General features: G+C 49.6%; 1 protein-coding gene and 1 long non-coding RNA gene across 2 annotated transcripts in view; one reads left to right on the forward strand and one right to left on the reverse strand.

Moving 5' to 3' along the window:
* The first annotated feature begins 236 nt into the window (after positions 1 to 236).
* HPSE2 (heparanase 2 (inactive)) overlaps positions 237 to 10,676 on the forward strand; it is a 104,680-nt gene continuing 94,240 nt past the window's right edge. Inside the window, exons 1-2 of the mRNA XM_026050626.1 lie at positions 237 to 496; positions 1,402 to 1,559. Coding sequence (XP_025906411.1) covers positions 237 to 496; positions 1,402 to 1,559 — 418 coding nt within the window. The remainder of the gene's footprint in view (positions 497 to 1,401; positions 1,560 to 10,676) is intronic.
* Positions 2,277 to 2,775, reverse strand: LOC112957068. The gene is made up of 2 exons (XR_003251151.1): positions 2,731 to 2,775; positions 2,277 to 2,599 (listed from the first exon to the last, which is right to left on the reverse strand). It is a non-coding gene; the product is annotated as an uncharacterized LOC112957068 (long non-coding RNA).

Genomic DNA, 10,676 nt, shown 5'->3' on the forward strand with positions numbered 1-10,676 from the left:
CTTACCTTCAAAAAGTTAAAAATGTCTGGAGCCTGCATCTCTTAAAGGGGCGGTGCTGGCTGCAAGGAGTCTTGGCACCGGCAGCGAGAAAGGCTGGTCAGGGGCGTGAGTTCCCCTCCACCAGCACCAAAACATTGCAAAAAAAGGCAGAGCGCCCCACACTTTAGATAAGGACAATTAGCCACCAGCGAGCCCCTGCAGACAGCGAGTTAATTAGGGGTTTCCTGCTCTCCGGCATGCCCTGTCCCAGCTCCTGCCCCCCCGGGCTCTTAGCTCTGATGGCACCTGGGCTGGCGCTCATGGCCACCTTCTCGCTGTCCTCCCAGGCCGGGGACAGGAGAGCGCTGCCGGTGGAGAAACCTCCAGGTGTGAAGGGAAGAACTCTCATTCTCCTTGATGTCAACACCAAGAGCCCTGTCAGGATAATCAGTGAGAATTTCCTCTCCCTGCAGCTGGACCCCTCCATCATTCATGATGGCTGGCTCGATTTCTTAAGGTAAGGCAGGAGCCCCCCGGCGCCTCCCCACGCCTCCCGCGGGGCGCCCACGCAGACCCGGCCCGGCTCCACGCTGCTGGCGGCGCTTGTTGTGGTGGGGGGAGCAAGGCCATGGTTTCCATTAAGATGCACATGTTTGCAATGGAGAAAGCATTTCAGAGACTTATCAGTAACGACTGCAAAAATGTCGTGCTCCCCTCGCTCCAAGAACTGCTTCTCTGCGAGGAAAAAAAAAAAAAAGTACAACATGGGGCCGAGGCAGCACAGGGAAAACCCCAGCAGCGGGAGCAGGGCCTCCTGCCGAGGCGGCCCCAGGTCCTGCCGGGCGGGGAGCGGGTGCCGGCCAGGTCTGCAGGGCTCCCCGGACTGCGGCCCCGGCGGGGGGCTGCTCTGGGCTCCGCCGGGGCGCCGAGCTGCGCGGCCGGGAGGCGCGGGACGGCCCGAACCGTCTCCCTGCTGGGTAAAGTCGGGAGGGAGAGCAGCGGGTCCGCATCTCCGCTCCGAGGGTTCCTCCGGCTGCCCCCTCCGGCTCAAGGGGGACGAGCGGGGCGAGGAAGGGGGAAGGCGCGGGCGGCTCCGCGCCCGGCCAGCTCGCTGCTCCCCTCCCTCCGCTCCGCTCCCGGCCCGCGGAAGGTGCTGCCCGGCGCGGCCGAGCTGCGCGGCGGCGGAGCGCCCCTGCCTCCCGCGCCGCTGCACTTGTCCGGGTGGTGCCGGCTCCCGCCTGCCCCGGGAGCCCCGCCAGCGAGCGCCACGACTCGCCGCTGCGCTCCGGGCCGCGGTGCCGGTGCCCGCCCGCCGGCCGCGCCGCGCCAGGTGGGGCCGCGGCGGGGGGAGCCCGGCTGGGCCCCGCGCTGCGCCCTCCCCGCCGCGGGCGCCCCCTGAGCCGCGCTCCCCGCTCCCCGCAGCTCCCGGCGCCTGGTGACCCTGGCGCGGGGCCTGGCTCCCGCCTTCCTGCGCTTCGCGGGCAAGAGGACCGACTTTCTGCAGTTCCACAACGTGAAGAATCCGGCCAAGACCCGCGGCGGGCCCGGCCCCGACTACTACCTCAAGAACTACGAGGACGGTGAGCGCCGCGGTCCCCGTGGGCTCCGACCCGCTCCCCGCGCCGCGCGCTCGGGACGGGCGCCGCGGAGCTTCCGCGCTTCCCTCTCGGGCCGCTCCCCGCTCTCGGCGCCGCTTCCGCACAAGGTGGCCCAGGGGTGCCCAAGTCCCGGGAAAGTGGGGCTGCTCCCGCGCCTCCTGCGCTGCCCGCAGAGACCTTCCCGCGCTCCCGCCGGGGACCGCGCTCCGCAGCCCGGGGAGCGCCCGGCCGCCTTGGCGGGGACCCCCCCGTCCCTCCCCGGTGCCCCCCGGGGCTGGCGGCAGCTCCGCGTCCCCCTCCGCCACAGCCCCCGCTTGCGCCCGGGCTCCTGGCTGCGCTCCGCGCCACTCCGCAGCCCGCGCTGCTCCCGAAAACCGCTTCGCTGCCGCTCCCCTGCGCCCCAGCCCTTCTGCAGCCGCACAAAAGGCTCCTCATCTTCTGTGGCCCTTAATCCACACAAAGAAACTTCGTTTTAAAAAGAAAAAAAGTTTTAAAAAACTCAGGCCAAATCTCTGTCCCCAGGCATTTATTTTAGAAAGTGGAATACAAAGCATGAGTGCAGAAAATGAATAATTTTCTATCTTGCCTTTTTAAAAAAGTCTTTTTCTTAGAGTTTTAAAAAAATGGAGATAGTTCCATAAGTAATTTTGAAAGTCAATTAATGCCAAGCAGATCCCAGAGAGACAGGTCTGAGGAAAAGGGGAAATTTTGCACAGATCTAGTCAATAGCACAATCCCGATCGGAAAAAGCAGATGCATTTGCCAGTTTTCTGGTGGCTCACTCCTGCTCTTCCCCCACATAATATCTGATCTCACCGAGATGTGTGTCCCGTATTCCCAAATGCAGGCAGGTGGGTAAGTTTTTGCACTCCTTCTTTTGCTGGGTCTCCTTGCTGAAATGATCTTGATGTTACTACTTATTTTTCTTCTTGTAACAAGTCTCGGGCAAGGAGCTTGTTTTAAGTTCTGCCTACTGAGAGGAGCTTCAGGCGAAAATGCCGACCAAACCTGTGGAAGCCGACCTAGAACAGAAGAAAAAAAAAACATAGTGCATGAGATTGTACATGGGATTCATAAAAACCATTTGTGGGAATCAATTTTCCTTCTTCAGCCCAAAGGTCAATATTTCAACAGCTTGCAGGAGAAAACTTACACTTACTAAATGTCTTCACGACAGTTTTCTTGTTAGAGATGGAGTGATTTTTTTTCCCCCCCTTTCTTTTCCTCTTTCTTTTCCCCAGTTTTCCTCATGGCAATAAAGTTGAAATGTAGCAGCCCTTCAAAATGAAGCTTCTCATAGAAGTTGTAACCACAGGTCTTAACTTTTCATCACTTAAATGTGGAACAGAACCATTGCGAATGTGGGTGAGTGCGGGAGGGGACACATGTGGTGTGTATCAAGCATCGGTGTAAATCAGAAAGGTGTGGTAAAAGGGATTTCCTGCCTGGGAGCAAAGCTTTCTTATTTGTTCCTAAGATCTGTGTGCAAACGCCATGGCCAGAATTGCTGGTAGCTCTCACCTTCTTGTGTAGAGGCTGTAGCGAGGGCTTCGCTGGGGGAATCCAGTTCCCCCAAATGAAATCCTGATGCCACCGCCACCCTCTGCTCTGCTGTTGTGGAGCTTAGCAGCCATGTTCTCCTTTCAGAGCCCAGGTCTGGTTTTTACTCCCTCATCCGCGGGTTGCCCGGGGGCACTTGGGATCTGGGCAAGAGCAAATGTGCAACCAGCTGCCCTTGCACTGGGGAATGTGTGTTCTGAACAGAGAGCACGGTTAAAAAGCAAAGATGGAAATTAATGTCCAAAGGCACGTGGAAGGCCAGCAAGCATCATTCTAGCTACCACCCTCCCCTACAGCTTATCCTGGGTGTCTCAGTAAATCTCAGTAAATGGGAGTGGGAAAAAAGTCAGGAGAGCTTGATTAGATAAAAATGAAAAAAAAAAAAAAAAAAGAAAAGAAAATAATTGAAGAGAAACCTTTGAATGTTGAGATCTGTACCATCCTCTCTGTGTTTTTAGTGATGTGACTAGTGCTAGCTCAGCATTTCTCTCATTTAAGTTTTACCTTTTTGCACACGGGTGCTGTGGGTGCACGTGGACTCCAGGCTCTTAAGCTGGGTGCCTCTTTTTGCTCTGCAGACCCCAGTAGTGTTTGTGTGCCTCGTGTTCAGGACTAAGAGGGAGAGATGAGGATGCAACTCCTTAGATAACCATAGTTATTAGTGACTTCTCTGAGTGCTTTTCCCAGGCAACTGTACTCACAGACAGCCCCCAGGTGCTCCTGCAAGGCATTCAGACAGCCAGCAGCATGGAAACTGCTTTGCTGCTGCCTTCATGGATGTTGTGTGGTGTGGTCATTCTTGTTGAATGTGATCCTTCTTCTTGAATGAATCTCTGCACAAGGACCTTTCTGCTACAATCCCCCTCTGATGGTCTTTTGTACCCTCTAATACTGCTCTGTCCGGATGATCCGACCTCTTCAGAGCTTTTCCTTACTCTTCCATTTCCATCCATTTAAAATACATCTATTTCCTCTCTAGAAAGCCACGCATTATGCCCACATAGCCTAGGCTGGCTTTGACTAGATCTGCACCTTTGGGTTCGCTGGCCCATCTTCATCATCATTCTCCCCTGCATTCCCTCTTTTCAGTTCTTTCTGTATATCTCTCAATGTGAAGTGAACCTGATAATTTTAAAATAGTAGGCACTCCTCAAATGCACACAGTTAGATACCAAGGTGTGTTGCTTAAGTTCATAGGCTTTGTGCTTTCTGCCTTCTTTGGTGGCTATAGGGTGACTGTACTGCCCCAGGGAGCCCCATATCCTGGGTAGATTCAGCTTTGTCATCTCTGTAAGCCTTGAGCTTGCAAGAAAAAGACACTTATCTTAAATGATGTCTTCTTAGGGTGTCCCAGCAGCTTCCCTTGGATGTGAAGGTGACGAGCCAGTGCATGGCAGGGATCTGTCTCACCAAGTCTGTGGTGTTCAGGACTTGGACTCTGCTGAACAGGCCTGACCTTTCACAGGGCACTCAGTGCTGGAGTTTTGCCATGGTGTCCCACAGTCCCGGGTCTCATCTCTTGTCATTCAGGCACTTGAGCAGGGTGTGACATGAGGGGGTCAGCTCTGTAACTGATACAAGTTTCACAGTGGCAACTTAGTCCTTCAATAGTATATTTTACTGATAGAAGCTTTTTTGTTGTATTTTTTTTTTTCTTGGAGAGCTTGTGCTTTTGACTTCTAAATCTGAAATAAAGTGATTCCTTTAGCTTTAGGGTCATTCTTTACTTGTACAAACTTTTCCTAGAAGCACTGATTGCATAATACCAGATGTGTCCTTCCTTCACAGTGCTCAACAGCCTCACAGCAGCCCAGAGCAGTTTTCTCTGGGCAGCTAAGGTAATGTGGGGAACAGTCTGTGGTGGCAGCCCGTGAAGAGGGTGCATGAGGCAACTTGCTTGGGTGCTACATGTAAGGCTAGCATGGGAATTTCATATAGACAAATTTGTCTATACCTGACAAAGCAACTTGTAAAAGTGATTGTCTCTCATAAATGGCTTAGGAGAGCTGTGGCATGTGCAGTCTCTTCTGATGGTAGCAGTATAGACAATATCTGTACGAAGTATTGTCATCTTTGTCGGTGTCTCTGAGCTTTGTTAAATGCTGCTGCCAAAAAAAATGGTTATTTACTGATTATTTAACCCCCGTGTAGTGTACACCGGGCATCAGCCATCCCATGCAGCCCACGCTGTGTACAGTTACTTCCAGAGTCCACTCTCCTTGCATAGGTCATTTGTCTGCTTGAAGTTTGTTTAAAAAATCAAAATGTGTGGTATCAAAGGGTAAGGCTTTATCAGATTTTTTTTGACGCTTGATGGTCTAGAAGGGTAACGTTTTTAGAAGGTCTTTTTTCTCCCTTCGGTGGTGCTTTTCTCCATTTGCCTCAGTGATATTGCTTTCCTTCCCCATTTGTGCTGAGTGGTAGTGTGCTATCTCAAGATGTATTTTCTCCTGTCATGGGCACATGTTTGATTTCTGGGCAAGTGCTAAGATGCAAAGTCTCATGGTTAGACCTGCTTCTCTTTGTTATTGGATCATGTACCAAATATTCCATTGAGGTTCTTTCATTTACCTTCCCCAGTCCTTGCCAAGGGGCAGCTGACTCTGAGGAATGGGGCAGTAAACTAGAAAGGTCTCCAGGGGAAAAGCCTGGAGCAACTCCTTTTTGGAATAAGCATTTAAGGCTACCCATTTTCCCAGGTTCTCAGCATCTCTAGCCTAGATACAGAACCTCCTCCAAGTGGGCTCACTAAAATGTGACTTGCAGTGTCCCTGGAGCTTGGTGCCTGAGGTGTGGTACAGAAACCTGGTGCCTTTTCCTTTGGATCAGCAAGGGGTGCTGCAGGCACTGGAGCCTTAAAGCCTATTTTGAAAGCTCCTTCTGGTTCCATGACATGATTTTTGTGGACTGGTCTGAACTCATCTGCAGGGTGGTTCTGGACTTCTTATCTTGAAGGCATGGAGACCAGCTCCGGACGAGCTGCTGTGACATAAACATTGCTCAGAGTTCCCCCAAGTACACGGGCCCTACTGCTGCTCCCCGGTCTGTCCCCTGGGGTTTTTATAGTCCATCGAGATCAAAGGACCTTTTCCCCGTCACAACCAGCATTGCCCTGTGTGTGCTGTGGGGAGAGGGAGAGGGAGTGCCTATACATGCTGCAGGTAGTGTGTAGGAAAAGGCTCAGAGCTGAAGTGCTTGCAATGCATAAGGATGGCTGCATATGGACAACACATTTCAAAAAAAAAAATCAAAAAACAAAAAAATCACTATTAATTGCTGGTAAGTTATTTCCAGCACTTCCAGTATTTTATTTCCTTTTTTTTTTTTTTGGAGAGGATACTGGGCATCTGGAAAAGTGACCAATTACTACAAAAACCTTGGAAAAGCCTTATTCCTTATGCCTTCCATACTTGCCAGGAGGTTCTACCACATGGGGGAAAGCTTCATGTTATGCATCCTAGGCCCGGCTAACAGATTTTGTGGACATCCTTTCCACTTAGGAAGTTGGATACTTGCCCTACAGGTCTATCCCTTCAGGCACCTTTGAATACTCAAAGTTGTATCAGAATCTTGAGACTTGTGCCGCAAGTGGGCATTTCACTTCATCCACCCTTGCCAAGTCCGTATTGATGTTGGGCATTTAGAGTTGGAAGGTTCTTAGATGGTGAGTGGAAATGAAGAGAGCAAACATTCAGATGACTCCAGGAGTCATTTATCATTTGCTTTCAGCATAAAAAAAAGGTAGACATTTTCTACCTCCTATGTTTGAGGTCATTATAGATGCTCCTTTACCAAGTGGCACTGCCATGTGATCGTTATCTTGGGGTGAAAATCTACAAACAAGTAGTTACTTACGGAGAAGTGTGCAGTCCTGTAGGGGCCAGGGCTGCTGCCTCCACCCTTTGGTTCTTCGTGGCATGTTCCTGCCTGCTCCTATGTCTCAAACTGGAACTCATGGTGAGTCACTTCAGGGAGCTTAAATGGCCAAAAGTTAAATGTGGAGAGATTGCACTTCAGCTGCCTGAACCAAGTAAGTGTGTGATCATGGAGGCATGGATGAGAGTGCTAGGGAAGGAAATCATACGGTAAAAAGCAGGACTGCAGGAGCCTCGGACTTGGTTAGATTAAGCTTCTACACAACTGCATTGTGAAGGTGGTGAATCAGCTCTTCTCTTAGCTTTCTGCCACCAAAAGGGTTGGTGCTCATGCCTCACTGGCTCCAGGCTGTGTCCTTCTGCTTGTGTTGGCTCTCATGCCTTTCTCATCCTCTGATGAGCTGGTTGTCACTAAGGCAGCAGAAAACGATTTCAGAGGAAAAAAGTGACCAGTTGTCTGTTACTTTGATGAGCAGGGTCAGTTCATTAGGATTTTGAGGATACCAGAGCCAGACTGAGGAAGGGATATATCCACGTGGCTGGAACTGTCCCTGTGTCCCTGACAACTCTTGAAATCTTGCCTTTAGACTGTAGCAGATGTATCTGGATGACTTGCACCGGCTTGTTGTACATCAAAAAAAAAAAAAAAAAAAAAAAAAAAAAAAGAGCAAGTAAGCTCTACTTTATCCAAGAAATCATTTAATCATTTTCTCTTCCTGGTCATCCAGAGCATCGTTTTGTCTACCTTCATCTTCTAAGTGTCTCTTCAAGGTTTAGCCATTAGTCCCTTCAGAACTTGCAGAGGAAAGGGTTGTTTTTCATCTGCTCTCATGATACACCGTACACATGAGAGTGTGGAAGGAAAAAAATTGGTCATTGTGGGAACCTTCTTGTGGTCCCAGCTAGGCAAATACTTCTGTCAGTTGTCCCGTCCTTTTGTGTCTAGATGTCTTTCAAAAGGCTTATGACTTTAGGGATCTTTGAGCACCTAAATCACTGCTCCTTTGGAAGGACTGAAGCATTTCAGCAGTGCAAGGGGCAGTCCCAAAGACCTGCAGATCCTCCAATGCCCAATGGTGTTCAAGGAGACATCCGACCTCGGGCTGCTCGTTGGAAATCTTTGCACCTCGGTAGATGTGCTGAGTTCCCAGGGACCATACGTGCAACAAAAGCATGGCAACCTACCCAGCATGGCAGGGATTTCTGTGTGAGGTGCCCTTGTATTTATTTATTTATTTTCGTGAAAAGTAGGAAAGGCCACAGAATTCACCTTACAGAAGATGGGACAGGAATTTTCTCTCCAGGAAATATTTTCAAAGCTTTCTTGTTTCTTATCTCCATTTATTTTGCTAATTTCTAACACTTTTGCTGAATAACACTTTTTAACATATAATTAACATTTTAACACATAATTAACACTTTTTTAATGTATGAAAAAAATGTATAACTCCAAGAAATGGAGCAAGCAAACAGATTCTGATTTTTTAGCTATTTGCTGCTCTACAGCTGGTCATGTGTTTCACTGTTTCTAGGAGGCATCCTAAATTCTCTTAAAAATGCATATATTTGCACGCTCCATATCTATTCCTATGCTATAGACCTGCACGTTCTTTTTAAGAATTATTACTGATCCATGTAAAGTAATGTGCATGGGGGAAACACATGTAACATTACATGTACGACTACAGGCTCCAAATTAGCCGTTGCTATTCAGGAAAAATGTTTTGAATTTAATATGTATTGTTCTCTGAAAACATGTGGGCAGTAAAAGAGCAATCCACTGTTAGGAAATACTAGGAAAGGATCAGAGAAACCCGTAGAGAGCATTCTTATACCACTACACATGCTCTAGTGTGACCACATATTAATCAATGCATAGAATATATGTGTATCAAATAAGGTGATGGAGGAGATCAAAGTCACAGCTTTCAGATGTAGAGTTTTTTTTTTCTAAGTTGGAAAAAATGACTAAGGATATGATAAATGTTATGAACTCAGTGACACAGGGAATACAAATTGGCAAGGATCATTTCCTTGTTTTCATGGCACAAGAAATAAGGCTCATCAAACAGAATTATTACATATAAAAAAAGAAACTTTTTTTTTTTTTACAGTACTAAATGGCTTGTGGAAATCATTGCCAGGGAGTTTCCTAGAAAAATAAAAATAAAAGAAGGGAATGAGACAAATCCGTCAAAGTATTGTCTATTGAAGACAGGCATGATGAGGATACATCTTCTGGCTTGAGAAATCTCTAGGCTTTCTAATTAAAAGAATTCTGCTCCCAATTTCACAGTCACTGGTCATTTTATAGTAATTTCAGCAGAAAAATCTCATTTTAAAGCATTTTTAAATATGTTGATTTAAAAAGAAGGCATTTTATAAGCTTGGCAACTTGCAGTTCATAAGAGTTTTGCCTAGTGGCCAATTAAATATCTATTTAATTTCTGCCGTAATGTCATTTTCCAGTATTCCAATTTTTGTAATCTTTCCAGAGTGAGAATATTGATTTCTTCTTAACAAAACATCAAAAATTTTTCTTGACTCTCATTTTAAATTTTCTTTTAAAAGCCAAGCAAACAGGCAGGGGAGGAGGATTTTTTACCTTAGCTTGTCCTAGTGCCCTGGCATTGCTGGCTGTAGCTTTGGCTGGCATGGTGAAGGCCGTGCCAGTGTCTCTCTCGCATGCACTTGGGAAGGGGAGTTATTCCTCTTCGTGCATTTACCTCTCTAACCGTATGTGCACAAATTTTTGTCTCCACTCCTATCTTTTGCCATCCTCACCAGTGGATTATCCTTAATATCTTGGGGTTGCTTCATGGCTTGGGCAGGTCTCCTAAGGCACTTGCACACTGGCCATGCTGATCCCACGTGAATTCCCGGGGGTAGAGACTCTCTGCCAAGTAGGGATACCTCTGTTGTGGGCTTGGGAGATCCATGGCCTGGTACAGGGGTGGTGGGAAGCGGTTAGTACAACCACTTGATCCAAAGGAATTGTGAAGAGGAACCGCTGGAGCTCACCTAGCGTATCCTCTGCCTTGCCCTGAGATAGGATCACTGCACTTGTGTCGTTCCTCATGGGTGTTTTGCTACATTGTTCCTAAAAAATTCCATTTGGTAGATTCAGTGATCTTAGGTGGCACACACTCGGACTTTGGAGACATACAGATCCTGAAGCAGAGCAGAGGAATGCACAGGCCCTCGGAAAAACAAAAAGCGCTTGTCAAGGGCCATCCCAAGTTCCCCAAAGCTCGACCTCCTCGGCAGCTGCCCAGCTCGATGAGGGAAAGGCAGGAGGCTGAAATTTCAGCTGCTCTTGGTGCCGGGCAGGAGCGCGGTGGGGAGGCAGGAAGGGCGAGCCCCGCTGTCCCGCACGCTGCGTGCCCAGCCCGCGGGCAGAGACTTCCCTCGGTTGTCCCTGTGCTGACGGTGGCCCCGCGCTCGGCTCTCTGGGGACAGCCTGGCAGCCGAGTGGGCCCGGCGGGCCGGGTCCGGGTCCGGCTGGCGCCAGGCGCAGCTCACCTGACCCGCCACACGGGTGTGCTCCCTTCATACTGCATGCGGGAGCCCGCGGCGAGCGGAGCCCGGCAGCGCCGCGACGCCGCCGGACGGGGCGGACGGGCCCCGGTGGGGCCCCGAGCCGCGCGGGAGCCGCCGCCGCTGC

This window comes from Nothoprocta perdicaria, unplaced genomic scaffold (genome assembly GCF_003342845.1).
Source record: "Nothoprocta perdicaria isolate Ctin4 unplaced genomic scaffold, notPer1 scaffold_7, whole genome shotgun sequence".
NCBI lineage: Eukaryota > Metazoa > Chordata > Aves > Tinamiformes > Tinamidae > Nothoprocta > Nothoprocta perdicaria.